Source organism: Dipodomys merriami, unplaced genomic scaffold (assembly GCF_024711535.1).
Source record: "Dipodomys merriami isolate MVZ:Mamm:240054 unplaced genomic scaffold, mDipMer1.0.p SCAF_1, whole genome shotgun sequence".
NCBI lineage: Eukaryota > Metazoa > Chordata > Mammalia > Rodentia > Heteromyidae > Dipodomys > Dipodomys merriami.
Window position 1 is genome coordinate 143,162,148 of NW_027202270.1, and position 27,714 is coordinate 143,189,861.

The window sequence follows — 27,714 nt, forward strand, 5'->3', positions numbered from 1 at the left end:
ACTCTACGTGGACAATGTGCATTTTTAGCAACATGGCACTCCCAATAGAATGAAGACATGGGCCTTCTTTACTCAGCCTGCTTCTCCCACTTTTCTGATTCCTGGTGAAGCACCTGTGTACTTTCTGCCACGATGGTTTTACCTTTCCATGAAAAGGTACAATCATGTATCACTAGGAAATTTTATTGTGCAAATGTCAAATCGTACTCACATGAAGTAAGATTACTGTGACATTATTAGGAGATTTACTCTTACAGGTCCACTGTTGTATATGGGACCTGTGGTTGACTGAAATGTCGTTAACCTTTCCTGTGTATATGCGTATTTTGATTTTACTGTTGCATTTAGTTATTTCCTAGCCTCCTCTCCTACTGCATAGTTCTGTCATCCTTCCATGTCTTTCCATATCTTTGTTGCATTGGGTGAGGGGAGAGGGAAAGTAGGAGAAAAATGAGGGAAGGGGTAACAAGTTTGACAAGAAATGTACTTATTACCTTACTTATATAACTTATATAACTTACTTATATAACTTATATACTTTACTGTAACCCCTTGACAATAAAAAAATTTTTTAAGTACTTATTGAGACAGCATGGTGGCATATGTCTTAATCCCAGTTAGTTGGGGCAGGAGGATTATTAATTTGAGACCTGACTAGGAAACGATGAGACTTTGTTTCAAAACAAAACAAATACTTGTTGACTTATTTTGTAGAATATCCTTCAAATTTTCTGATGATTATAGCATAATTATAATTTGGGGGATTTCTTTTGCCAAAGGAGATAAATGTATCTGACATTTGATGATCCTCTTTCTTTCTTCAAGGAAAGAGAGAGAGAGTATTTCTTGTGTGGCTAAAGCTTTTAGTAAGGTGATACATGTAATGACATTATATTAAACTCTTGGAGAAATCCGGCATACTTCTGGGAACACTAAGGAGCTATTTTTGAACTTCTTTCAGAAATATGACCGAAGGTTAGGTCAGAATATTCAGAATAGAAAACTGCTATTGGAGAAAGAATATTTACTTAAAGAATGACAGTGAGCCTTTTTCTCCCCAGGTTTTACCAGCCACTCGTATCTGTGTTTATCTGAGTGTGTTGCAACCCCACACGTCCACTTTTGTGGACCACACTAATGAATTTTCTGCCGCACGATCAACTGCATCTCAGAATAGCCTGACTCAGGGGATCAGAACTGTGGTTGAGCTGATGACTCAGTATCTGCTGAGCCCCTATTTGAGGAGCATCAGGGCCACTGGAGGTCAGCCAGTGTGGGTGGACATTTGTACATCTTCTCTGTGACTCACCAAGCTGCCTTCCTTTCTGAGGGCAAAATAGCTGTGGGTGGCTGCAGAGCTGTATTCATCACCTCTCTCCTGTGTAGTCATACTGGGTAGATTGGGTATCCCCCAAATCCTTGAAATCATAGCGAGGTATCTTGCTATATCTTATCGGTCATGCTGTGTGGGCATCAGTACAGGGGTTTTTCCTCTCCCTCTCCCCCTCTCCCTCTCTCTCTCCCCTCCTCCATCTTTCCTTCCCTCTTTCTTTGGGGCTTGAAATTAGAGCGTGGGTGCTGTCCCTTAGCCTTTTTACTCAAGGCTGGTGCTCTATCAGTTGAATCGTAACTCTACTTCTGGCTTTTTTGGTGGCTAATTAGAAGTAAGCCTCAAAGATTTTTCTGATTGGGCTGAGAAGGTGGCTCAGTGGTAGAGCGCTTGCCTTGCATACATGAGGCCCTGGGTTCGATTCCTCAGCCCCACATAAGCAAAAAGTAAAAAGCCGGAAGTGGTGCTGTGGCTCAGGTGGTAGAGCGCTAGCCTTGAGCTGAAAAAGCTGAGGGACAGCGTCCAGGCCCAGAGTTCAGTCCCCACGACCGGACCAAAAAAAAAAAAAAAAAAAAAAAAAGATTTTTCTGATTGGGCTGGCTTTGAACAATAATCCTCAGATTGTAGTCTCATGAGTAGTGAGGATTATAGGCATGAGCCATTGGCACCTGCATGTATCAATTTTATAAAAGTAAGATGATAACTGTGTTTCTTTGTGGCTTCTTTAGTGCCACATGCCACTCACAGACAACACTGGGGAATTGGCTGCCATTAGTGCCACGCTATAGTAACATAGTACCATATTTCCTGCCTTTCCTAGGCAGCATTCAGGACAGGGCATTCTTCTAGTCTTCCCTTCTCCCCCATTATCTAATTAACATACTGTTTTGCAGATGAGTTTGTGATGTCCAGTAAGCACAATTTTAATCAAAGTTTTTTGTTTTTCATTTTTAAATGTCTGTTGTAAGCTGACCGTATGTACTAGGTTCATAGCTTATACAGCACACAGTCTCCCAAAACCTCCTCAGAGAAGCAAACACATGCAAACTATATGATTTATTTCCTTTTTTTTTGTGCCTACACTGAGGAAGTTTACAGGTGTAGGAAGCTATCTAGGGAGTTGATAATAGAGGTCAGGGGGGTTGGAGGCATGGCTCAGTTGGTTGAATGCTAGCAAGTGAGTGAAAGTAGCCACAGGTACTGTGTTTTAGTCTTGGTCTTGGATCTAGAAAAAAAAGAAAAGAAAAGAAAATAGAGATGTATAGTTCTGGACTGTGAAGGCAAGGAGTGAACAGCAACTTTTTTCCTCTTAGCTGGTGTTCTACATAGCCATTATAGAGGAACACAAAGTATGAGGAAATGTAAAAGATGGTGAGTCACCCATGTCTACCTACAGAAATAGCCACTTTTATTTTCCATAATTCCCCCTTCCAGCCTGCCTTCTTCTCTCGCCCATCTTCAGTCTTCCTGTCTTCTTTCTCATACTATAACCCTATTTGTAATTCTACATTTATTATGTCACATGTTGTCTCGAGGATTTGTTAAGAATGTAATTTAAAGAAAAAAGACTTTTGCTAACTTAATAGAAAAATTCAGTAGCTTTCATTTATATGTCTTAAATACTTCAGTGAGGATTCACCTTTTTAAACGCTTAGTGTCTTCTCCTATCTAATCATAGTATCCTTTTGACTTTGTGTTTTGTGTAAAATTGGCAATGTGACTAAGTCAAGCATCTGATTTCAGATGTCCTGAATGATGCAATATTTGATGAGGACCACGATGAGATGGTGATTGTGAAGGACATAGATATGTTTTCCATGTGTGAGCATCATCTGGTTCCGTTCGTTGGAAGGGTAAGACATTCCTTGTTGTTTCCTAACCATTTAAAAGGGCATATAAATGAAAGTTTTAACTTAGTATAATTCTATTTAAAAGTGTCAGCTACAAATTTCTATTTTTTTGGGGGGGTCCAGTTGTGGGGCTTGAACTCTGGGCCTGGGCACTGTCCCTCAGCTCTTCAGCTCAAGGCTAGCGCTCTACCAGTTGAGCCACAGTGCCACTTCCGGTTTTTTTCTTTTTGCTTATGTGGTGCTGAGGAATTGAACCCAGGGCCTCAGGCATGCAAGGCAAGCGCTCTACCACTGAGCCACCTTCCCAGCACACAAATTTCTAATATCCCAAACATTTAGAATTATATTGAAATATTTACTCTTTATCAGCCTGACTACTCTGATAACTCCAAGGTAAGAAGCAGAAATGAAAACAAAGCAACAGATGGCCTCCCAGGCATTTTTTTCCTATTAAATATCATGGTAAAAGGTGAAGAGAATGAGGTCAAGGTAGCATCTTTGGGGATGATGTTCTGAAAATCTTTGCCCTTCATTTTGAGTGAATAAAGGGTGATCTAAGGCATATGTATGACATGAGCAGTAGTGATTGCAAGATTTCTTGGGTCAGAGGTTAAGATATTAATTGATTGAATTTGCTTCTATTGCTTTCTATATTAGGAAAAATGAGTTGAGTGCAAACTAGATGGCACATTATTAACTTTGTAAGTGTAGTGAAATGTACCTTTGAAACATGTGGGTTTAGGACGAAGAGTTGTTTTCTTCTCCACCATTATATAAATTTTATTTTGGCTATTAGTAAATTTCAAACAAAAGACTTGCAAGACATAGTATTGTGAGTACCCATATACTCATAGTTTAATTGTATAAATATTCATATTTGCTTTAATTTGTGTTAGAGTTCTATTTTTTCATTAAAAGTAGAAGTCAAACATAGGAAAATACCCAAAGCACACAAAGATGTGTTTATTTTCACTGTTCTATGTTATTGCATTAAGTAGTGTATCACTGTTTATCTGTTCTTCTCCCAATGGACATTTGCGCTATCCTGGTTGGGGTATTGCAAACAACACTGGTATCACTTGTCTCGTGGTAAACATATGCATGTGTTTCTGTGAAGAACCTCTCTAGGTATGGGATTAAAAGATCCCAAGTTGGCTGGGCACTAGTGGCTCATACCTGTCTCCTACCTACTCAAGAGATTAAGGTCTGAGGATTGTGGTTCAAAGCTATCGGGAACAGGAAAGCAGTGAGACTATTATCTCCAATTAACCAGAAAACTGGAATTGGAACTGTGGTTCAAAGTGGTATAGTGCTAGCCTTGAGCAAAAGAGCCCAGGGACAGTGCCAGACCCCAAGTTCAAGCCCCATGACCGACAAAAGAAGCAGAAGCAGAAGAAATTCTACTACATTCACCTGTTTATACACCCAGCTATGTACTGGAGTTCTAACTCTTTCCCATTCTTGCACATTTCCAGCGTAAATTTTAATATTCAGCTGTAAGTATAGTGGTATCCCTTCTTTTTGTGTGTGTGTGGGGGGGTCCAGTCGTGGGGCCTGAACTCTGGGCCTGGGCGCTGTCCCTCAGCTCTTCAGCTCAAGGATAGCACTCTACCACTTGAGCCACAGCGCCACTTTTCTTTTTGCTTATGTGGTGCTGAGGAATCGAAACCAGGGCCTCATGCATGCCAGGCAAGCGCTCTACCACTGAGTCAACTTCCCAGCCCGTGGTATCCCTTCTTAAAGAAAACTTCTGTCATTGAAAAATTGTAACATATGTAACAATAAAATGGCTAATATAATAATCTCCCATGTTCGTACCAGCCAGCCTCAAGAGTTATCATTAGTACAGGGCTAGTCATGTTATTATATCTCTTTCCTCATTGCATTAGGCTGAAGTACATCCCAGATATAGTCCATAGTTTCTCCTTACTTAAAAGATAAGGATTCCTTCTCAAGAAAACTGAGTTTGAAAATAAATTAGAATTGTCATTCAACATATTAATATAAAATATTATACTACAGACGAGATTATTTTTAATCACTATTAGCCCTGAAATATTGACTGGCCAATAACAGCAATTAATATTAATAGCATCATCAGTTAATTGGTAATCAATACGAGTGAATCAACACATTCTCTAAAATATTTTTATCTACAGTAGCATGACCACAAACAAAATTAAAAGTAAATTCTAAGTAGCATCTAATAACATGTATTTTGAGTTCTCCAGTTACTGCAAACATTTTCCATGGATTTATAAAGAAGCTAGTTAGAAGTCACTTTGTATTTTTTTTTGGCATTTTGTGGTGTCTCCTGCATTACTGTTTTCTTCTAAAATAGCCCCTCCTCCCCCTATGGAAGATACTAGGCCTGTTATTCTGTGGCTTGCCTCACCTTCTGGATTTGTTCCTTCCAGCCTTTAGCTTTCCTAAAAACCTAGGTTTGATTTGAACCTTCACTATTTTAAGAATGACTATTTCTGACAGAAGCGTGCACAGGGGTGCCAAGGACTTCATAGTACTACAGAAGAGGCATCCACAGTTAATGAAGGAACTTTTGGGCTCATCTCCGACTTTTATTTGCTATAGGTGAAACAAATTCATCTTCTTTTTTCCAAGAGGATATGGAGAGTTAGTACCCTGGCCTGGCATGGGTTGGACCCAAAGCATTTAGTCCTGTACTTAGCCTCTGGCTATTGCATCCTCCTACCTACTGTGATAATTACCTCTGCATTCATGTTCTTACTAGCTTTGCTTTTTAGTGGTGATTTATTTATTTTTTAATGGTGATTTTCTAAAATGGACATTTAGATGTTTTAGGTCCTAAATAAAGACCCAAAATAGTATAAACTATAAGCATATTCTAGTTCTGCATAAATAAGCATGGCAATTTCAAGTGTATAGAAGAGTAACTTTTTTTTTGCTTTAAAGAATGCTTTATTTACTACATACATCCTTAGAACGTATTGTAAATGGAGCAAGATCTAAAAAGCTTTTCCAATACAAAGCAGCTACAGATAACTATTTATATAGTTTGTTATAGAAGAGTAACTTATCTTTGTAACACCCAGAATTCAGATGCTACTGTGTCTTTTCCTCCTGTCCTCTAGGAAGGTAATGAGGTAGAATTCTCAAGCTGTTAAAACATAGCCGTAATGGAAAAAAAATCATCTTTTGTTTGGGGACAAGAGGGAAAAACCAGGAGAGAGCAAGGGAAGGGGAGACATGGTTCAAAAAGAATTGTACTCATTGCTTGAATCATGTAACTGCAATACCTCTATATAGCCACTCTACAATAACAGCAAATAAAGAATTCACTAAATATTACATCAGTAAAATTATTAGTAAATATTATTATTGTTATCAGTAAATATTAGATAAATGAATGAAGACTGTTGGCAATCGTGATGAGGGAGATGTGACTGTAATTTTATATCTGGTTAATTGATTGCCTATAAATGACCCTTTACTTAATTAGCCTTTTCCAGAGAGCTTATGTTTTTCATTCTTCATATTTGGCTTAAAAGCAAGGTAACATCTACCTATTATTTAATGGTGCCTTTAAAGACTGTAGAAGTGACTTTGCCTTATAGTAGGTAGGTCATGTATAAAACTTGTCTCTTAGGGTGCATGTTCTGGCAGGTACAGCATTAGCTTGTGTTCATTGTCTTCCGTCAGGATGATGGAGCTCTCCCAGCTCTCCTTTAGAAATGGGGCAGCCAACAAAAAAGGATGTAGAGACCCTTGTGCAATAGCACTCTGCAGTGTGATTCCTAAGCACTGTGATGTGCAAAATGACAACATTTCTCTTTACAGTTTATGCCATTAAATAAGACTCTCCCTTCTTTCTTGAGAATTTCTTCCTGTCTGTAGAGAAAACACTTTCACATTCATATCAAGAATTTAACTTTATTAGGGAAATCACAGCAACACTTTAAATCTGTCATTTGATTAATAGACTCATCCATCTATAATGTCCTTTTGCCATCTTTATGTAATTTAAAAATACTTCTGTAATTGCTTCATTTTTCTGTCTGAATGCCTCTGAATGTTTTAAAGATACATTGTCATGGAGATGAATTTACATGTAAGAATAGCATAGTTTCCCTGTATTTCCTTATTTTGCCATCAAAGATGTGCTGTGCCTTTATTGAGCTCATTGTTTCTATTTCCTCTTTGAAGGTTCATATTGGTTATCTTCCCAACAAGCAAGTCCTTGGCCTCAGCAAACTTGCAAGGTAAGTATAACCACATGGTATATAAACAGGTGTATACAATTGCTCCTCTTTTTTTTTGTTGGTCATGAGGTTTGAAATCTGGGCCTGTGTGCTATCCCTGAGCTCTTCAGCTCAAGGTGAGCGCTCTACCACTTGAACCACAGCTCTACTTCAGGATTTCTGGTTAATTGGAGAGAAGAGTCTCACGGACTTTCCTGTCTGGGCTGGCTTTGAACTGTGATCCTCTGATCTCAGCCTCCTGAGTAGTTAGGATTATAGGCATGAGCCACGGGCACACAGCCAATGGCTCCTCTTTAGTGAGAGTTGTCTCACCAAGATTTCACTCTCCCTACAAGTGTGGCTGTAAATTGGAAGTAATTTTACAAGTAAACACATATAGGTTCCAAAGGCAATCAGACTTAGAATCTAAGGCCTCACACACAAATGCTCCTCTCTTCCCATTCACCACTGCCTTGTCCCCTTGCTCTCCCCTCTCATCTTTGATGTCTCAGCTTGTAGAGCCTTCCTATACTAAAGACATGAGGCTTGGGGCTGGGAAGGTGGCTCAGTGGTAGAGCGCTTGCCTTGCATGCCTGAGGCCCTGGGTTCGATTCCTCAGCACCACATAAGCAAAAAGAAAAAAGCTGGAAGTGGCGCTATGGCTCAAGTGGTAGAGTACTAGCCTTGAGCTGAAGAGCTGAGGGACAGCGCCCAGGCCCAGAGTTCAGGCCCCATGACTGGACCGCGCCCCCCCCCCCAAAAAAAAATAGACACGAGGCTTACCTCTAATAAAGGGGGTACTTAAAATAAGAGATGGAAGAGAGAACATAGGCAGGGGACTAATTGAAATACACAGTTTTCAGACTTGTTTTGTTTTAGAAGTTGAAAAGGCATGTGTTTATGGAGAACACTTTCAAATACATTATTGGAAATCCTTTAGTGTTTAAATAGAATGTCATAATGATAAAAATAAGACCAGAAGACTGGAATTGACCTCACACACAGAGCAGGGCGAAGTCCTATTAAGACTTGTCTTTTGTCTCCAAAAACAGATAATGCTCCTTGGTGAATTGTACACCACCTGAATACTTCAGCACATCTCTTCTATTCAAGGCTTCTTTCCACAGTGTGTCCTTAGCACATCTGTGAACTGAGCTGAGATTAGAAGCTTTCCACATGCACTGATAGCTCTCTTCACTGCATTCTCACTAGTGCTAGAAAGGGCATGTAACAAGAATGCATTTCCCAGTTCTAGATGTGTGGGGATTCTCTCCAGTGTGTGAATCCTTTCATCTCTGTGGAGGGAATAACAAAAGGCTTTCCCACATTGCTTACACACATAGGAGGTCTCTTCACTGAGTTCATTCACTGTGAGTTCATTTCAGTCTCTGAAAATCACACATAGAACTGAAGGCTTTCTCATATTGCTCACATCCATGGGCTTCTCTTCAGTGTGAGAGCTGGGATGTCTTAGAAACTGTAACCACTGAAGCCTTTCTCACATGCTTACTACACACATAAAGGTTTATGCTCAGCCTGAGTCCTCTATGCTTCACCTTTATATGGCCTTTCTTTGTGTTCCTGGTACGCATACTGACTGTGCATGGTGTGAACTCCAATGGGCACACTTAGGAATGAATGACTACTGCAGACTTCTGCAGCCATTGGCTTTCATGTGGTTTTAACTCAGAAGTTCTCTTGTTCACCTTAGGATCTGGAGACCAGTTGGAGATTTCTCCACACTGACTACAATGAGGAATGTGTCTTTATACTTCGCTTCTTAGCTTTCTCCTGGAATTTTTATAGCTACCTTCCATGTTCTGGTCTTCTGGATCTTTTCCATTTCCCAGGTGTTATGTGTTCTAGTGTCCTAAACAGGACTCCTGGAAGTCACAGAATGATGGAGAATGAACCATTTGTCTGGTCTATTGGTGATGCTTTCCATTGAGTTTAAAATTTTATTTGTTTATTGAGCCTTTTATTTCCAAGATTTCATGTTTTCCTTTTTCAGAACCTCTATCTGTGCTGAGTTATTCAGTTTCCCATCCTGATCTTGAATTGGTATCTTTATTTCTTTTGTATGAAGTCACTGATCCTTTTGATTTCTTTATCTGGATTTTAGCCATCTGCAGTATCTTTGGATAGTTACTGAAGAGTTGTGAAGTTCTGGGCATTCTTTTTTTTTTTTTTTTTTTTTTTGGTGGTGCTAGGGTTTTGAACTCAGAGCTATATGCTTGGTAAGCACACATGTTAGGGAGTCAAGCCTTGAGGACGCTCCAGCATTTAAAGGAATCATGCTGCCTTTTTATATTTATGGGTCTTATTGTTGTTGTTTGTTTTTTGTGTCAGTTCTGTAGTCAAACTTAGGGCCTGGATGGTATGCCTGTGCTTCTTTGCTCAAGGCTAAGATTCAACCACTTAAGCTATAGCTCCACTTTCAGCTGTTTGGTGGTTATCTGGAGATATATGTTTCATGGACTTTCCTGCCATGGCTGGCTTTGAACCTCAATCCTCAGTTCTTACCCTTAAGCAGCTAGAATTACAGCTGTTCAAGTGTGTACCACTGGCACCCAGCCATACTTATGTATTTTAAGTTGTTGTTTATTCATCTGTTGGAACAAATGTCTTTTTTGGTTTTATTCAAGAGTTCCTTTAGTAAGCAGACCACTTATATGGGCTCAATCCTTAGTACAAATCAGAGAAAAGAAAACAATGATCATAACAGCAACAATAAATATAAAAATACAAATAAAAATGAATTAGAGATATCACCAATAATCATAGGAAAAATATTAGAGATACTTTGCATATATGTATGAAAGTATCACAATGCACCTTGTTTTGTACAACTAATAAGTACTAAGAAAAATATTTTAGATAAAAAGAAAGCAAAAAATAATGTAGAATAAACTATGAAGTTAAATGTTAAAGCAACAGTAATGAATGAATGAAATAAAGGAAAAGACAAGGAAAGGGAAAAAATGAAGAGACAAGATTAAGTAAAAGAAATGAAAGAACAAGAAGGATGTGAGAAGAGATGAGAGCCAAGTACCAGTAGTTCACTCATGTAATCCTAGCTTCTTGGGAGGCTGAGATCTGAGGATCACAGTTTGAAGCCAGCCTGGGCAGGAAAGTCCATGAGACTCTTATCTCCAATTAACTACTCAGAAAAAGCCAGAAATATTGCTGTGGCTCAAGTGGTAGAGAACTAACCTTGCACAAAGAAGCTCAGAGACAGCCCTCAAGCTCTGAATTCAAGCCCCAAGACAGGCGCAGATATATGCGAGAAAGAGGGCTGGGAAGGAGGCTCAGTGGTAGAGTGCTAGCCTTGCGTGCATAAGGCCCTGGGTTCAATTCTTCAGCACCACATAAGCAGAAAAAGCCCGAAGTCGTGCTGTGGCTCAAGAGCACTAGCCTTGAGCTGAAGAGCTGAAGGATAGCGCCTAGGCCCAGAGTTCAGGCCCCACGATTGACAAAAGAAAAAAGAAAAAGAAAGAATTGAGAAAACTTTTTTCTAGGTCCTGTAGCATTATAATCCAGGGGGTGGGGAGGTGAACTTGGGGTGGGGAGTGTGTGTGGAAGTGAGTTATACCTGGAGTCCATCTTAGTTTCTACTGTTAAGGCTGATGCTGTATGCAGGTGGAGGGCTGGTCCAGGCTGGTCAAAGGACATTGTCACCTTCACGGCCACATTCATTTTATGTTTCCCTTCTTTGTATATCCAGAGCTGCTGCTTGCCCTGACAAACTTTATAGCCTATGGAACAGGGTCCTGCTGTCTCCAGAGGCTCCCCAGGTTGTGCACCCACATCCAAGCTGAGTTGTGTCCCCTGACTGCTTAAGAGAATGGGGAGGGGCCAAGGACTGTGGCACAGAATGCATGAGGCCCTAGGTTTGGTTCCTTGGTACCACAGACACAGTAAATAAATAAAATTAGTAAAAAGAAAAGGAAAAAATAACCTTTCATTAAAAAAAAAAAAGAGAAAAAGAAAACAGGGAAAACAAAAGGCACTGAGATCTGTGGAAGGCAAGAAGTAAGAGAGCCCAGAGCTCCTTCTGCTGGCCTCAGTGTGTTTAGATCTTACTGAGCACAAACCACCCTGTGGCAGAGAGGAAGCTGGGGAAATCCAGTGATCCACCAGACCTGGGCACAGAGCTCTCAGTTGTGCCTGGCAGCAAGCCAGGGAGGCAGCACTAGGGCCAAGTTAATGCTGCGGCTCAGGACAGGAGCCGGAGCCATCAGTCCCTGCAGAAATCCTCAGGTCATTGAGCTTGGAGCCACTGACCACCATACTTTCGTAGCTTGAGTTCCCAGTGATTTAAATTTATCAAGTCTGTGTCTGACTCGCCCTCTTCCTGGCTGCCATTCAGACACTGACAGAGGGTTTCTAGGCTCCTTAACTTATGACTGTTCTTTATTTTCAGATCCCGAAAGTAGCTCAATCTCAAACAATAGGTCCCCTCTCAAGATGGTACCTGGTTCTAACACTCCAAGATGTGGAGAGGTATGGAATAGATTTCGTCTTCAGTATTGGCCTTCGCCTGCCATGTAGGAGTTGCTAAGATCTTGTCAGTGTCATTCTGCTGGATTTTTTTCTTTCTTTTTTTTTTTTTTTTTTTTGCCAGTGGGCTTTGAACTAGGACCTATCACTTGATGGGTAGACTCTACTGCCAAGGAATGCTCCAACCCTTATCTTTGCATTGGTTATTTTGAGATAGGGTCTTTTTTTGTTGTTGTTTGTTTTGTTTTTGTTTTTGCTTAGGCCATGACTGGACCAGAATTTGCCTATTTTGTATGTTCTATCATAGCTTGGATGATAGGCATGAACTACCATGCCATGATTTTCTATTGAGATGGAGTCTTAAGATTTTTCCTCCTCCTGGCTGGTCTGGAACCATGATCCTCCTCATCTCATCCTCCTGCATAGCTGGGATGATGGCACATATCATTGTGTGTGGGTTTAGGCCTATGGATGACCTCAAATTATGATTCTTCTGATCTCAGCGTCTTAATTTACTGGGATTATAGGCATGAACCATCAGCACCAGACCTTGAATGGATTTAAGGCTTGCAAGAACTGTGGGCTTATTATTGCCAGTGTGTTATGACCAGGGCTTCCTGGCTTATCTGTGGTTTTCCTCCAACGGTGAAGTTGGAGTCACTTTTCTCAATGTTACCTTTCTGTACCATCATACTCTTCAGCTGTCCTGTCGCCTCTTTCCTAATTCCTAGTGAGTGCTCCTCCCCTCTCTCTCTTCAGAATGTAGTCTCTCCTTTGTTAGCCCAACTCTTCTTCTCTGTAGCTGCACATAAGGAAGTTTCTAGTCTTCCATTTTACTCTGGAGGTGCTGGTATCTGCTCTGAGTCTTGGTCTTATATGGACTTCCCTCTCTAGAAGTTGTACTGTGATGGCCATGACTAATACTTCATGGGAAATGGACTCTAGAATGATTCCGTGAGCTTGTGGAGTAAATGATAGCTTAAGGGTAGAAGGGAACCATCTTGGTTATTTCTTTTCCCAGTGAAAGGAAAAGATCTCAGGTAATTACACTTTTCTGAAACATTTCAAAGGAGTTGGTTATTAGCATGAAGATTTGTCCTTAAACTAATAGGATTAAGACTTGAGTATAAATGGAATGCCAGACTAAGGATTTTATCCAAGTGTTTATTTCATTTAAGAAGTAACAATATTTAGGGGATGGAGAGTAGTAAGAAATCTGTATGTCTTAGCAAAACTTCGCTGCTCACTTTAATCTTTTATATGAAGTTTGTTATATGCTTGCTTTTAAACGAATGACCTTTCTGTTCCAGCAAAGTCAAATATCAAACAGTAAAACCTTAAGTAGCAAGAAAATGCCAAAAGTGAGTTGATCTGTTTCAACTCAAGGAGAATTCAGAGTAAACTTAGTTTCAATGGAAATTCCTTTTGTCATTGCAAAGCTATCCGAAATATGTATGTTTTCTTGCCTTAGGACAAAATTATTGTTATTATTATTAATCATTATCATTATTTGACAATACTGGCAGTGGAATTTAAGGCCTCATGCTTGATAGGCAAGTACTGTACCACTTGAGCCATGCCTCACCCCCATTCCCAGTGTAATTCAACTTTGAATTTAACATTGTAGTATTCTGGGGTAGCTATGGCTAGCTTGAGCTTTGAACCCCAGCTGTGGAAGAACTCTATGGTATACCAGCTAACTGTGGTGGCTAGAGAAGATACAGTAGTACCCTTGAGGAGGGCACACACTAAGAGGTAGCAGATGCCACAGAAATTCCCACTATTAGGTACAAGTCCCTCTTTTTCATTCCTTAGCATAAGAAAACAAAAAATGAAAAGTTAACTTTAGCACTCCATCATGGAGTAGCCATGATATCAATGGCTTGGTAGAGTTGAAGAGATCCAGGGATGAAGGGATGAGTAGAATTTTAAATGAGGGAGAATTTCTTCTAGTATAGTTCTTGCCCAAGCAAAGGCAACTAAGAGAGTAAGAGCAAGGCAAATTGCAGTGGGTGAGGACTAGATTCATTGATGGAAGTAACAGATTTAGGAAAAGACACATGGGAGATGGTTAAAAAAAAGATAGATTAGATTGCAGAGGACACATTTTTTTTTTCAAAAAATTTCACAATTTTGATATTGTCAGAACATAATACATTAAGCAGTATATATCACATTATTGTTAATATAAAGTATATATATTCTTTCATAATATGTAGCATTTCTATAATACTGGGCTTCACTTTTTTAAATCTTGGCAAATAGGTAAGTGACACTGTTAGCTATTGTTTTTGTTTTGTTTTGTTTTCCGGTCGTGGGGCTTGAACTCTGGGCCTGAAGCTGTCCATGAGCTCCTCAACTCAAGGCAAGCGCTCTACCACTTAAGCCACAGTGCCACTTCCAGTTTTCTGGTTATTTATTGGAGATAAGAGTCTCATCCACTTTCCTGTTTGGACTGGCTTTGAACTGCGATCCTCAGATCTCAACCTCCTGAGTAGCTAGGATTGCAGGCATGAGCCACCGGTGCCAAGTCAGCTATTGTTTTTATTTGAATTTCTTTCTTTTTTTAATCCTGTTCTGGAATTAAAACTTATACATTCAAGGAAATCACTTCCATTGAACTATTCTTCCCGACAAACCTCAATTTCTATAATAGATTGAAGGTCAAGTTTTTCAGAATGTTCTTAATTTTCTATTGGGTTTATTGATTATTATTATTATTGTTTTTTTGTTTTTTAGGTTTTTTGTTTTTTTTTTTGTCAGTTGTGGGGCTTGAACTCTGGGCCTGGGCGCTGTCCGTCAGCTCTACAGCGCAAGGCTAGTGCTCTACCACTTGAGCCACAGCTCCATTTCCGGTTTTCTGGTGGTTAATTGGAGATAAGAGTCTCACAGACTTTCCTTCCAGGGCTGGCTTTGAACTGCCATCCTCAGATCTCAGCCTCCTCAGTAGCTAGGATTACAGGCGTGAGCCCCTGGCGCCCAGTGTTTTGTTTTGTTTTTTTAGTAACAAATTTTTGTAGAGCTGGAAAGATAAAAAGTACCACCAGAGGCTTCCATAGCTTCTGCCTTGCATGGGATCTCCTCTGGAGATAACATTTTGATTTTGATACCATTTTTATTTTAATTATTACACATATTAGTTGAACAAATTAATGGGCGACATTGTGACATTGTATATACGCTTACATCTTACACTGATTGCAACTCTTTAACCCCCTATTTCCTCTATCCTTCTACATTCTAGTCTTTTTTTTTTTTTTTTGCCAATCCTGGGGCTTGAACTCAGGGGCTGGGCTCTGTCTCTGAGCTTCTCTATGCTCGAGGCTAGCGCTGTACCACTTGAGCCACAGCACAACTTCTGGCTTTTTCTGAGTAGTTTATTAAAGATAAAAGAGTCATAAACTTCTGCCTGGGCTGGCTTTGAACCCTGATCCTCAGATCTCAGCCCTCCAAGTAGCTAGGATTACAGATGTGAACCACCGGTCTCCAGACATTCTAGTCTTTTTCCTTTTTTTTTTTCCCAGGGCTGAGGACCGAACCAGGGCCTTGCGCGCACCGGGCGGGTGCCCTTCCGCTGGGCTAAACCCCCAGCCCCTCTAGTCTTGTTTAAAACAATATTTTTTATTATCTTTAGGTAATTGCACAAGAGTTGCTGTTCACCAGATCAGCTATGAATACAGTGCATCTTGGCCAATGTCACCCCTTTCAACATTCTCACCCACTCCTCTCCCCTTTCCCTTACTTACCTTATATAGAATTTTTTTGCATACATTCCAGTCTTTTGTTTTTAGTTTCCACATATAAGAGAATGAATATATAATACATGCCCTTCCTTATCTGGCTTATTTCGCTTAACACATTGTTTTCCAGTTCTCCTCATTTTCCTGAAAATGACAAGCTTTCATTCTTTATGGCTGAATAATACTTCCATATATATATATATATATATATATGTATATATATGACACATTTTATTAATCCATTCACCTGTAGATGGGCACCTTGGCTGAATTTGGCTACTGTGAACAGTGCTGCCCTAAACATGGATGTGCAGATATCTCTGTTGTATGCTAACTTCATTTCCTTTGGGCAGAGCAGGATGATATAGTAGTTCTCCTTCTAGTTTTTTGAAGAACCTCCATGCTGGTTTCCATAGTAATTGTACTAATTTGCAATTCAGCCAGCGTCTCCAGTAAGCATCTCCAGTATCCCTCCCAACGTTTATTGCTGCTTGTTTTCCTGATGATGGCCAATCTGACTGGGGTGAGCTGGCATGTCAATGTAGTTTTGAGTTCCATTTTCCTGGTGGGTAAGGATATTATTTCTTATCTTGTAATCAGTGATTTGCACACATTCTCTGAATGTTAACATCTATATCAAGTTACCTGGAATTTTTTCCCAACCTGTCATTTGTCTTTTGATTTTGGTATATAGAATTGTTTTTGCCATAAAGAAATTCAAAACTTTTCTGAGGTTGCAGATTTATTTTTTGTCTGTTTAGAGGTATAATGCTTTATTTTACCACTTAAATCTTTGTTCCCCTGGGAAGCATTTTGGCCCAGGATTGCCGTTACCCATCACTGCTCTTGGCCCCTCACTGTCTTCTACAGCAGCCCCTTCTGTGTCCGTTCAGCTGGCTTGGTGCCCTTGCTGCCACTCTATGTTGGGTGGGTCTTCCTCCCAACTCCTCTGTTCCTCTAACTTTTTACAGTTTTTAAATTTGCTCTCGGGTGCTACTGAAATATTATTTTTCAATATGAATTTAACCATGAACTCTCTTTGTGGCACTCTATTTTTTTTTAATTTTATGTTTTCAAATACTAGGGTTTGAACTTGGGTCCTCATGCTTCCTAGGCTGGCACTCTATCCAGCTCTCCATGGCTTTTAAGATGAAGCTGAGATGCCTTAGAATTTTTATTTATTTTTATTTTTTATTTTTGTCGGTCATGGGGCTTGAACTCTGGGCCTGGGCACTGTCCCTCAGCTCTTCAGCTCAAGGCTAGCACTCTACCACTTCCTACAGTGCCACTTCCAGTTTTCTGGTGGTTTATTGCAGATAAGAGTTTCACGAACTTTCCTGCCTGGGCTGGCTTTGAACCGCAATCCTCAGATCTCAGCCTCCTCAGTAGCTAGGATTATAAGCATGAACCACCAGCGCCCTGCTCCTTAGAATATTTTTTAAACCCCTAAAGAATAGAAATCACAAGTATAAAAAGTTGGTCTTATATCACAGATTGCATCTAATTGAGATGGTACATTTTAATATCTAGGAATGAGAGGAAATATAATGAAAACCTTTTAAGTTCTGAGCACTGATGATTAACACCTAAGCCACCCAAGAGGCTGACTTCTAAAGGATTGTTGTTATTAGGAACAAGTTGGTCAGAAAAAGTCCAACAGACTACATCTTCAAAATAATCAGCAAAAAGGAGGACTGGAGATATGACTCAAGTGCTAGAGTTGCCCATGGAGCAAGAAAGGTGATCGAGAGTGTAAGACCCTGAGTTCAAGCCCTAGTCCCTTCAAACAAAATAAATACAACAAATAAAACTTTTATGAGTCTTAATGAGTAGGTTAAAAAATGTGAGGTGAGAAGAGAATGGGCCATAATCAATTTTCTAGACATGCTTTCTGACTTTTCAATTAACTGCTAATTTCAGTTATGATAATTATATAGAAGAAACTGAAAAGCTACCTGATTAATGTAAAGCTTCCTAGTCCTGACAACAAAGCCTGATAAAGCTAGCTAATACTATAGATGATAAATGTAGTAGTAAAAAGTTTATAAATGTAGTGAGAATTGTGAATGTCAGAAAAATGTAACAGGCTAGTAGAAGTACCGCTTCCAAACACAAAGAGAGGTTTATTCCAAAATGAATTGTTTCTATTAGAATTCACAGTGACTGATGCTGCAGTGTGATGATCTGTGCTGTCACACCATTGCTGATACCTGTCTTCCTCTCACCCACTGAGGAGAATAAGGCCACTCCAGGGAAGGGCCACAGGAACAGACTGCACAGGAGTGACAGCCTGGGCTCCATCTTCCTGTTCCTACCCTGCATCAGAGGAGGTGTTCACTTGTGATCCACAGGCACGAATCACAAGCCTGGGGTTCCAAAAGCCTTCCAAAAAGCCCAAGGCAACCGTTTAGTTAAAACGGCCCCTATGTGGGGGTCCTAGCAGAGATGAGTCTACTTTCTCTGGTACACTTTTATCCATGCTGTAAAGAATTCCCACAAATGGGGCTGGGAAGGTGGCTCAGTGGTAGAGTACTTGCCTTGCAAGCATGAGGCCCTGGGTTCGATTCCTCAGCACCACATAAACAGAAAAAGCCGGAAGTGGTGCTGTGGCTCCAGTGGTAGAGCGCTAGCCTTGAGCTGAAGAGCTGAGGGACAGCGCCCAGGCCCAGAGTTCAGGCCCCATGACCAGCAAAAGAAAAAAAAAGAAGAAGAAAAAGAATTCCCACAAATGCAGTTCCAAGGGATGCAAGCTTACCAAAAGGAAAAAAGGAAAGAAGCCACATGGACGAAGCGGGTAGAGGCTGGAGTTAGACAGAAGATGGAACACGTATGTAATATTACTGAAAATTCACTGGGTTCAGTGGCTCATACCTGTAATCCTAGCAACTTAGGAGGCTGAGATCTGAGGATCATGCTTCAAAGCCAGCTTAGGCAAGAAAGTCTATGGGACTCTTATTTCCAATAAACTACCCCCCAAAGTGGAGCTGTGGCTCAAGTGTAAAGCAAAAAAAGCCCAGGGCCAACACCTGAGTTCAAGCCTCAGCCCCTGTACAAAACTAAAAAAAAAAACCAACTACACAAGCAAACTGAAAGTTTGACAAAGGAATAAGAAACATCCAGTGTTAGCTAGGCAGGTTGGAAAAGGGAGCAACTATAGCTTCTAGAAATAAAAGGTATGATGAATGAAGCCAAAGTCTTGTATGCTCACTAAGTAGCAGATTAGCAGCAGATGAAAATACAGTGAACTGGAGGAAAGGTCAGAGGAAACTGTACAAAATGCAACGCAGAGACAGGCATAACATATGAATGAGAATTTAGGAGCTGGAAGACCAAGAGGGTCTGCTGTACCCTTAATTAGAATTCTGAGAGCTATGAGAGGTAATGGAGCAGATACAGTATGAGAGAACATAATGCCTAGAAAAGTCTCCAAAATATAGGCAAAATATCAGCCTGCAGATTCCAGAAGCCTCATAAATCCCAAATAAGCAGAGTAAACTGCAAAGTACACAGACTCAAAAGTCATAAAAGCAGCCATGGAGAAAAAAATATCAATTACCTTCCTGGTAACAGTGGTTAGACTTGAAATTTGGTTGCCAACAACAATATTGAAAGGCAGATAACCATCAGTGTTAAACTAGAACTCTATTCCCAACATAACACCTCTCCACAAATTATCTTTCAAGAATGAGAGCAATGGACAAGAAAGTACGTCCTCATCTCAGCAAGCAAGCTAGGAATACTGTAATTCCACTTGTGTAATAAGCTATACTTAGGAAAAGAGAATTTAGGGGCTGTCTTGGGCAAAAGCAAGACCTTTTCTGGAAAAACAACAACAAAAAACTAATGCAAAAAGCGTTGGAAGCGTTGGGAGGGGTGGCTCAAATGTTTGGAGTGTCTACCTACCAGGCATGAGGCCCTGAGCCAAAAGCCACCAAAAGAAATCGGGCAAAATAAATATTTATTTTTAACTCAAAAGAGTCATATAAATGCTGAAAATAAATGATAAATTTAATAATTTAATGATATATTTTATTCTAGTGATTGTTAATACTTTTGCTATAAATCCTTCAGCAACAATGAATCAAACCAATGGGCTCTCTCTCTCTCTCTCTCTTGTTCTTGTTAGTCATGGTCCTAGTCTCTGTCCCTGAGCTCTTTTTGCCCAAGGCTAGTGCTCTACCACTTGGAGCCACAGCTTCCCTTCTGGTTTTTGAGTGGTTAATTGGAGATAAGAGTCTTCTGGGGACTTTTCTGCTCCAGCTGGCTTCGAACTGTGATCCTCATAGCTCAGCCTCCTGAGTAGCGAGGGGTGAGCCACTGGCACTGGGCAAGGGATTGAGTTTTAAATCACTGTTTATTTACATTTCTGAATTATTCTGTTCTTTGTTGTATCCAATAAACATTTATATTGTAAATATAATTTTATAATAAATTTAAAAATATTTCTTCCTTAGAACTTAATCAAGCTAGGATTAAGAAATCCTAAGCTCTTGAACCGGGTGACATATCTACCACATAATGACACAGGCAAGTGTTCCACTATTAAGCTGTGTCCTAGCCCAAGGAATGATCTTAACATGAAAGCAGCTCTCTGTCAGAGTAGGTGGACCTTGTCCTGTTAATAAAATGTTAGAGAAATTCATATTGAAGTATGGACCAATACATGGATGTCCAATGTTACAATTGCTGTCTAATATAGAACATGGATTCTGCTTCAGAAAAAGTGAACATCAGGAGCTGGGAAGGTGGCTCAGTGGTAGAGCGCTTTCCTTGCATGCATGAGGCCCTGGGTTTGATTCCTCAGCACCACATAAACAAAAAAAGCCAGAAGTGACACTGTGGCTCAAGTGGTAGAGTGCTAGCCTTGAGCTGAAGAGCTGAGAGACAGCATCCAGGCCCAGAGTTCAGGCCCCATGACCGACAGAAAAAAACAACCAAAACTGAACATCAGAAAGAAATTCTTGTAAAATCAACCACATCTCCTACTGATATAACGTTAATCACCTGGGAAAACATCAGCAGGAACACATACACAGTCTGACCCAGTAAGAAATATGACATTTCTTCTATCTAGGAGCTTGAAAGCCACCCTCTCTCAAATTTTGTTCAAAATAAAATAATATGATTAACTCTGTCTATTTACCTACTGTGGACCTGAAGAATCAGATTGGCTTCTGCCCCCAGAGTTCCCCAGGTTGGTAAACAAGATGGTATACATGTTACTGAGTTGGTTGACTCTACTGTAGTTGATTCTGTCTGAGGGGTATACTATACTAAAGAAAGAGCCATAAAATGTGTCATAAGGAAAGTGACTTCAAACTGGGTCTAAATGCATGACTGTCAGGTCAGCTTTTAAAGCAAAGGTCCTTAGCATGAGTTGCCTTCTGTATTTAATCACTAAGAAAGGGGAGAATTCATTACTGGATATGTTGTGTTGTAAGATCAGGAGGATTTTATTTAGGAAGGGCAATCCTACTAAGCAAGCTCTTAATAAACAAATCTTGTGAAGAGATGCCTGAGGAAATCTAATCCATTCTAATTGGATTACCCTAATAGATTTAGTTGGTATAATAGATGATTTGATATTAATTAACCAATAGTCTTTTCTCATTTTTAGTTTGAACTTTAAGCTGTGATAAAACAATATGATTAATTAGAACACTTGGGACTTAGCCTGAAATTGATCACTTGTGAGCTTTAAAATTTGTTGCCTGCCTCTAATTGTGTTTTTGCTAAGTGGATGTTACACGTGGCAACCTGTGAGTTTTTTCCTTAGGGACACATGGAAACACCATTGTGCAGTGATTGATAGTCTCCTTAGACTGTGTATCCCTGTGGGGTTGTGTCGTCCTCTTCTTTTCCTACCAGTACCACTGCTGTTCACATCCTATTGCTTCAACGAAGTCCTTTTTGTCTTATGAGGGAGCATTCCAATTTCACTTTAAACAATGTATGATTAATATAACAAATTCTTTCTTTTCTAGGATTGTAGAAATCTACAGTAGAAGACTACAAGGTAAACTTTTGCGATCTTTATTTACAGAAAACAGTTTTTTTTTTCCTTATGGAAAAAGTATTTTGTGTACAAGTATAAAGCAAATATAATGAATAAAAGTATGTTACAAATATGATAAATATGATATAGAAATTAAAATATCCTAGGAAGAGAAAGTCTGTCTCAGCCTACAAAGAAATCCCTATTATATTGACATTTTCCTTTACCCTTCCAGGCATATATTACAGGGTTTTTTTTTTGTCGGTCGTGGAGCTTGAACTCTGGGCCTGAGTGCTGTCCCTGCGCTCTTCAGCTCAAGGCGAGCTCTCTACCACTTGAGCTACAGCTCCACTTCCAGTTTTCTGGTGGTTTATCAGAGATAAGAGTTTGGCTTTGAACCCATCCTCAGATCTCAGCCTCCTGAGTAGCTAGGATTACAGGCGTGAGCCACTGGCGCCTGGTGTATATTACTGTTTTTAAATCAGCTTAGTTATGTTAAATCTAGATAAGAATGGGTCTCCAGACCATTTTTTTTTTAATGCTGGTTATTTTTGAAGTAGGATTTCTTTTTCTGCTCAGGTGGCATCTGGACTTTGATCCATATTGTAGGCTTACCATTGTAACTGGATGACAAGTACACCACTACACCAGCTCTTGGTTGAGAAGGGGTGTTTCCATACTTTTTTCTGCCCAAGCTGGCCTCAAATGCAGTCTTCATAATCTTAACCTCTCAAACAGTGAGGATTACATGAGTGAACCACTGGTACCTGACTCAATGTTTTTGTTTTTGTTTTTTTTTTGTGGTCATGGGGCTTGAACTGTGGGCCTGGGCACTGTCCCTGAGCTCTTCAGCTCAAGGCTAGCACTCTGCTACCTTGAGCAACGGTGCCACTTCTGGTTTTCTGGTGGTTTAATGGAGATAAGAGTCTCATGGACTTTCCTACCCTGGCTGGCTTTGAATGGTGATCTTCAGATCTCAGCCTCCTTAGTGGCTAGGATTACAGGAGTGAGCCACCAGTGCCCTGCTTGACTCAGTGATTCTTAAAACAGTTTTTTTCCTCCCCTCCCCACATATATGTAACTATCTCATTCATTTTGGTGGCTCTTTAGAATTCTATTATAGGTACCATGGCTTGATTTTCTGATAGACATTTGAAAATTTTTTGCCAGTCTTATGGTTGCAATGCTTCAGTGAAGACCTTTGTATATATTCAAAGATAAATTGTTTTAGTCAGCACAAGGAATTGCATTGTTCATATGAAATCATTAGTTCTTAATAATTTAATAAATTATCCCTTTTGTTAATCTTCTTGCAATGGTTCATTTGTTCCACTCCAGCTCAGTTAAGATGCTATTAACCAGGGATCTGTTGGGTTTTACTGCACATGTAAGGGGTAGTTACTACTCCAGTCCCTTCCTTATAGAAAGGTTGGAGGGCCAGCGGTGCCTTGGGGGGCGGGCTCTTTAGTAACTCCAGGGTCAGTGAAGGAACTGAGCAGTAGCATCATGCGGCCTAGTCAGCAGACAACGCAAACTGGCAAAAGCTGGTATGTCTTGGCACCTAAGCCTCACAGAGGTCTGCTTTTTAAGATTGTCTGTTTTTATTTTGGTACCCTGTATCTTGTATATATGTTTATCTGATTTGGGGAATGGAAGGGAAATAACAAAATGGTGAGACAAAGGACAAAGGGTGAACCAATACAGCAGTGATATTCACAAGATACAATGTTGGAAATGAACTTTACAGTTTGTGGGGGGAGGGGAGCGAGGGGAGAGAAAGTAGAATAAAACAAGAGGGGATAACACTGTTGGACAAGAAATGTCAAACCCCTCTGTGACCCCTCTGTACATCACCTTTACAATAAAATTAAATTAAAAATATTTTAAGTATTCTAAGGGTAAAAAGCTTTCAGCTGTTTGTATCAGCTTTAAACTTTGATATGTATCACACCTGCAGTGCAAGAGCGCCTTACAAAACAAATCGCTGTTGCCATCACAGAAGCCTTGCAGCCTGCTGGAGTTGGGGTGGTGGTTGAAGCAACGTAAGTCCAAACCCTTCTTTGATAGTCTTGTAGTGCGCACAACCACTGATTCTGACTGTGGCACTCCTCCTTTCTCTAGGACCATGATGCCTCACAGTTTTTACTAATGCTCTCCATCTCTGAGCCTGAGTCTTTATCCCTCTTGCATCCACTGTAATGCTGATAGAGGAATCCAGGCACAGAGACAGGGTTTTGGTGAGCATTGTGGAGCGGCAGGAAGTCGTAAACTTAGTTGCAGAGATTTGAATATGTAGTATTTTATGTCGTGTCTTTCTTTCTTCATTAGCTTTTTCTTGGTCCAAGCAGCTTTTCTAATGCTTTCTGTCCTTCCTTCTTCCCTCCTTCCCTGTCTTCCTTTCCTTTCTCCCTCCCTTTCTTTTTTCATCCCTCTCTCCCTCCTTGCTCTTCCTTTTCCTCCTTCCCTCCCTCTTTCCCTTCCTTCCTCCCTAACTCCTTCTTCTAGTTTTTGTAATATCTGTCACACATTTTCAAAATAGAGAAACCTAAGAATTTATACAAAGGGCAACTAAAACACTTCTTTTTAAAGAGAAAAGTTTGTTTTAATGTTTAAAGTTTAGATTTTAATGGGTACATAAGCATGTAAAAGTCATCTGTCTGTATTGGGTGGGTATCCTGTGATAGTCTGATACATACATGCTGCGTAATGTCCACCAACATTTGTCATTTTTATGGGAAAAAATTCCAACTCCTTTCTTCTAGCTTATTGAAATAGGTAGCACATCATCTTTCTCTATATCCCTACTCCTCAATAGCACACTGAAACTTGTTCTATCTCATTGTAACTCAGTGCCCATTGACCAAACTCCTCATTCCTCTGTCTCCTGCACTCCACAGCACTGGAAACCATTTTACTCTCAACTTACATGAGGTCAATTTTTTTTATTTACATATGAGTGAGATTGTGTGTTGCTTATTTCACTCCACATAAAGAGGTCCAGCTGCAGATTCTTCTTTGGGTAACAATGGATTATGAGAATGACACCATGTCGGGGGAGGGGCAGCTGTCTTCCATTCAATGTGTAGAGTACCATGAACTCTGGGTAGGTTGTTTGTCTTCACCAGGTTGCTGAGACCCACTGGTCCCAATACCTGGATTAGGCCTGGAATGACCAGCATACTTGATTGTTTCTCTGAGTGCCTAAGCTAACATGGTGCCATCTTAGATCTGAAAATGGATCAAGTTGAGAATTCTGAATATCCTATGATCTAGAACTCATATATCTATATTAGACTCTTTCTGTTATTCTCACCTAGGAAGAAAACTCCATTATTCTTCTCTTGTTGGATATAGCAAGGCCTTAACTATTCCTAATTAGAAAAGCTAAAAGACTTTTTAAAAAGTTTCATAAAAAGTTTCCCTTGGTTCTGTGAACTGATATTATGAATCTTTGAGCTTTGCTTCACCTTTTAAAATCCAAGCTACTTAAGCCTTGGTTGTCTTGTCTTGTAGGCACATGTGTATGGTAATGCGGGGGGTGCAGAAGATGAACAGCAAAACTGTGACCAGCACGATGCTGGGTGTGTTCCGGGAAGACCCAAAGACTCGGGAAGAGTTTCTAACCCTGATCAGGACCTGAACGTCTGCCCTCTCTGTCTTCATTGTCTACATTCCATTTTCAACTGCTGTCAACGTGAACTTTACTTGTCACTGATTGTACTTAAAAATTATTTATAGAAAATTAAATAAAAATAATTACCAAAGGGGTGAGCCCTCTACATTCTTCTTGCCACCTTTTAGTGGCAATGTTAAACTGCCAATAATAAGTTCTGTGCACAAACCACTGTCATTCAGATAACCCTAAAGGTGCAGGCAAAGAGGTGAATCCATGGTTGATATTGTTTAATAATCTGAGTGATCAGCATGGGAGCATTGGGCGTGGGTGTGAACTGTGGGCCGCCATGCTGGTTTTTCCTCTTCCCACAGAAATAGTACCACATCCGAAGAGCTTAAGTAATGTATGTGTAGGTGGTGTATTGCTCCATGAATACAAAGTCCCACAGGCTCCGCTTTCACTGTGTTGATGAAACCTCCAGTGGCATTTTATTTTTTAATATTTTTATTAATCATTCCCTTGTAATGTTAGTCTCTGAGGGAAGGTGATAGAATCTCGGTATGTGTGTTTTTTCTTAAAACCTTATTGTAAGTTAAAAAGGCACATTTCTACCTTCTATCCTTTTAAAATTTGATTAGAGAGAGTCCCTGAAGTTGTTTACGAGTTTATTCTCATGTTATTCTACGGGGATTGAGACCTTTAACTCTCTGTGCCTTGATGAGAATATCACACCATTCACCATGTACTTTTTTCCTTGTTTTTTTTAAAAGAAAGCCATTATTTTAAGGCTTGGTACTGAATTGCAAGTAACTAGTTCTTATTGTTTCCACTTTAGAAGTCCCTTGGGAATTTACTTTGTGTGATCCACATAGAGGCCTTAAAGCAGGTTTCATTTTAATCCTATGAAATAGTTTTTAAAAAAAAATATTTTCAGAGGCTCTTGAGAGTATCCACCCCTCCAGCGTCTGTAGAATTCTAGCTTACATGGATCTGAAATGCTCAGAGTGAATTGATAGACACTGGCATTGGAGCTGTACACATTGCTTTGTGCCAGAGGCTCTGGGGAGCTCTGGTCTTGTTTCCCTTCTGCTTCGTGTGGCTGGTGGTGTTCAGGTGGTATAGATATTGCAGTCCAGTAACTTTTGCCTTATTAGTATTTATCTTAAAATTTCCTCCACTGGGGCAGTGTGGGCCAAATTAAAACAAAATATTCTTAAACTCCCTTACAAACACACAAAGAAGATTGTTGAATAAAGAAGTCTCTCATTCAATTGACAGAGTGCTCTTCAAATTTATCTCTGCCACTTAGATACCATTAAGCTTAATGATGGAGCAAGATGGCAGAGATGTTTGGTTTTGTTTCATCTCTACCACTTCTCTGGCCTTTTCTATATTTGGAGTTTCTAAAGTACAGTGCTAGTGGATTTTGAGTTTTTATTTAAATCTAACCTCGTAAAAATATTAGCCTGCTTAATAGTTAGACATTTCTAGGTAGAATTCTACATACTAAATTCATGTTTGCTTTTTAAAAGTAAAAATAAATATGAGACTTGAAGGACCAAAGAAATTATCTATAAATTAATCATCCTGAGATTATTTACATTCCTCTGTTCATCCATTTTCCAGAAGTATTCTTCTAAATGTCTGATATGTCTACAGTCTTGGTGAGAAATGCAAAGTAATGATTGTGTCTGTTTTTTTCTGGTCTGTAGTACTTCTAGTTTTCCTTCCCACATCCATGGCACTGAGTCCACTTGGGGCATTTTAAAAACATTGATGCATTTAAATGTATTGTTCAATTATGTTGTTTATTTGAATTTTATGTATCTGTATGTGTGTTCCTGAAGTTGGTTCTATTTAAATTATTAAAGTGGTATAACTTTGTTCTTGTGAAAGTTTCTTTTTTCAGCCACCATGTAACTATGTATCCATTCAATGATTTTGACTCTGTTTTATCTAGCAGAGATACCCATCACAAGGGCTTCTTGAATCACTTAGGCTGTTAGAAATTACATTTCAGTGGCAGCACACTATAACCTCATGGTCCTTTCTCTTGGGTGTTTGGTTGGGGAGTTACTGAGGTCAACCTTTTGTTGAAGGGAATCTGGAGTGAGGGTTTTTTTTTTTTTTCTTTTTTTCTTTTTGGTCGGTCATGGGGCCTAAACTCTGGACCTAGGCACTATCCCTCAGCTCTTCAGCTCAAGGCGAGAGCTCTACCACATGAGCCACAGCGCCACTTCCAGTTTTCTGGTGGTTTATTGGAGATAAGAGTCTCACAAGACTTTTCCTGCCTGGGCTGACTTTGAACCGGGATCCTCAGATTTCAGCCTCCTGAGTAGCTAGGATTACAGGTGTGAGTGACCAGCGCCCAGTTTGGAGTAAACGTCTTAATCTGCATGTCCTTTGTATCCCTCCATGCTCCTAATCCTCATTTACTGGTACCTCCAGCTTCTGGGTGTGGCGCTG

General features: G+C 39.9%; 1 protein-coding gene across 1 annotated transcript in view; it reads left to right on the forward strand.

Annotated features, from left to right (window-relative positions):
* The window catches only part of Gch1 (GTP cyclohydrolase 1), a 49,741-nt gene extending 22,609 nt beyond the window's left edge, over nucleotides 1-27,132 (forward strand). Inside the window, exons 2-6 of the mRNA XM_070033045.1 lie at nucleotides 3,074-3,183; nucleotides 7,363-7,418; nucleotides 21,622-21,653; nucleotides 23,590-23,674; nucleotides 25,146-27,132. Coding sequence (XP_069889146.1) covers nucleotides 3,074-3,183; nucleotides 7,363-7,418; nucleotides 21,622-21,653; nucleotides 23,590-23,674; nucleotides 25,146-25,272 — 410 coding nt within the window. The 3' untranslated portion in view covers nucleotides 25,273-27,132. The remainder of the gene's footprint in view (nucleotides 1-3,073; nucleotides 3,184-7,362; nucleotides 7,419-21,621; nucleotides 21,654-23,589; nucleotides 23,675-25,145) is intronic.
* The last annotated feature ends 582 nt before the right edge of the window (nucleotides 27,133-27,714 follow it).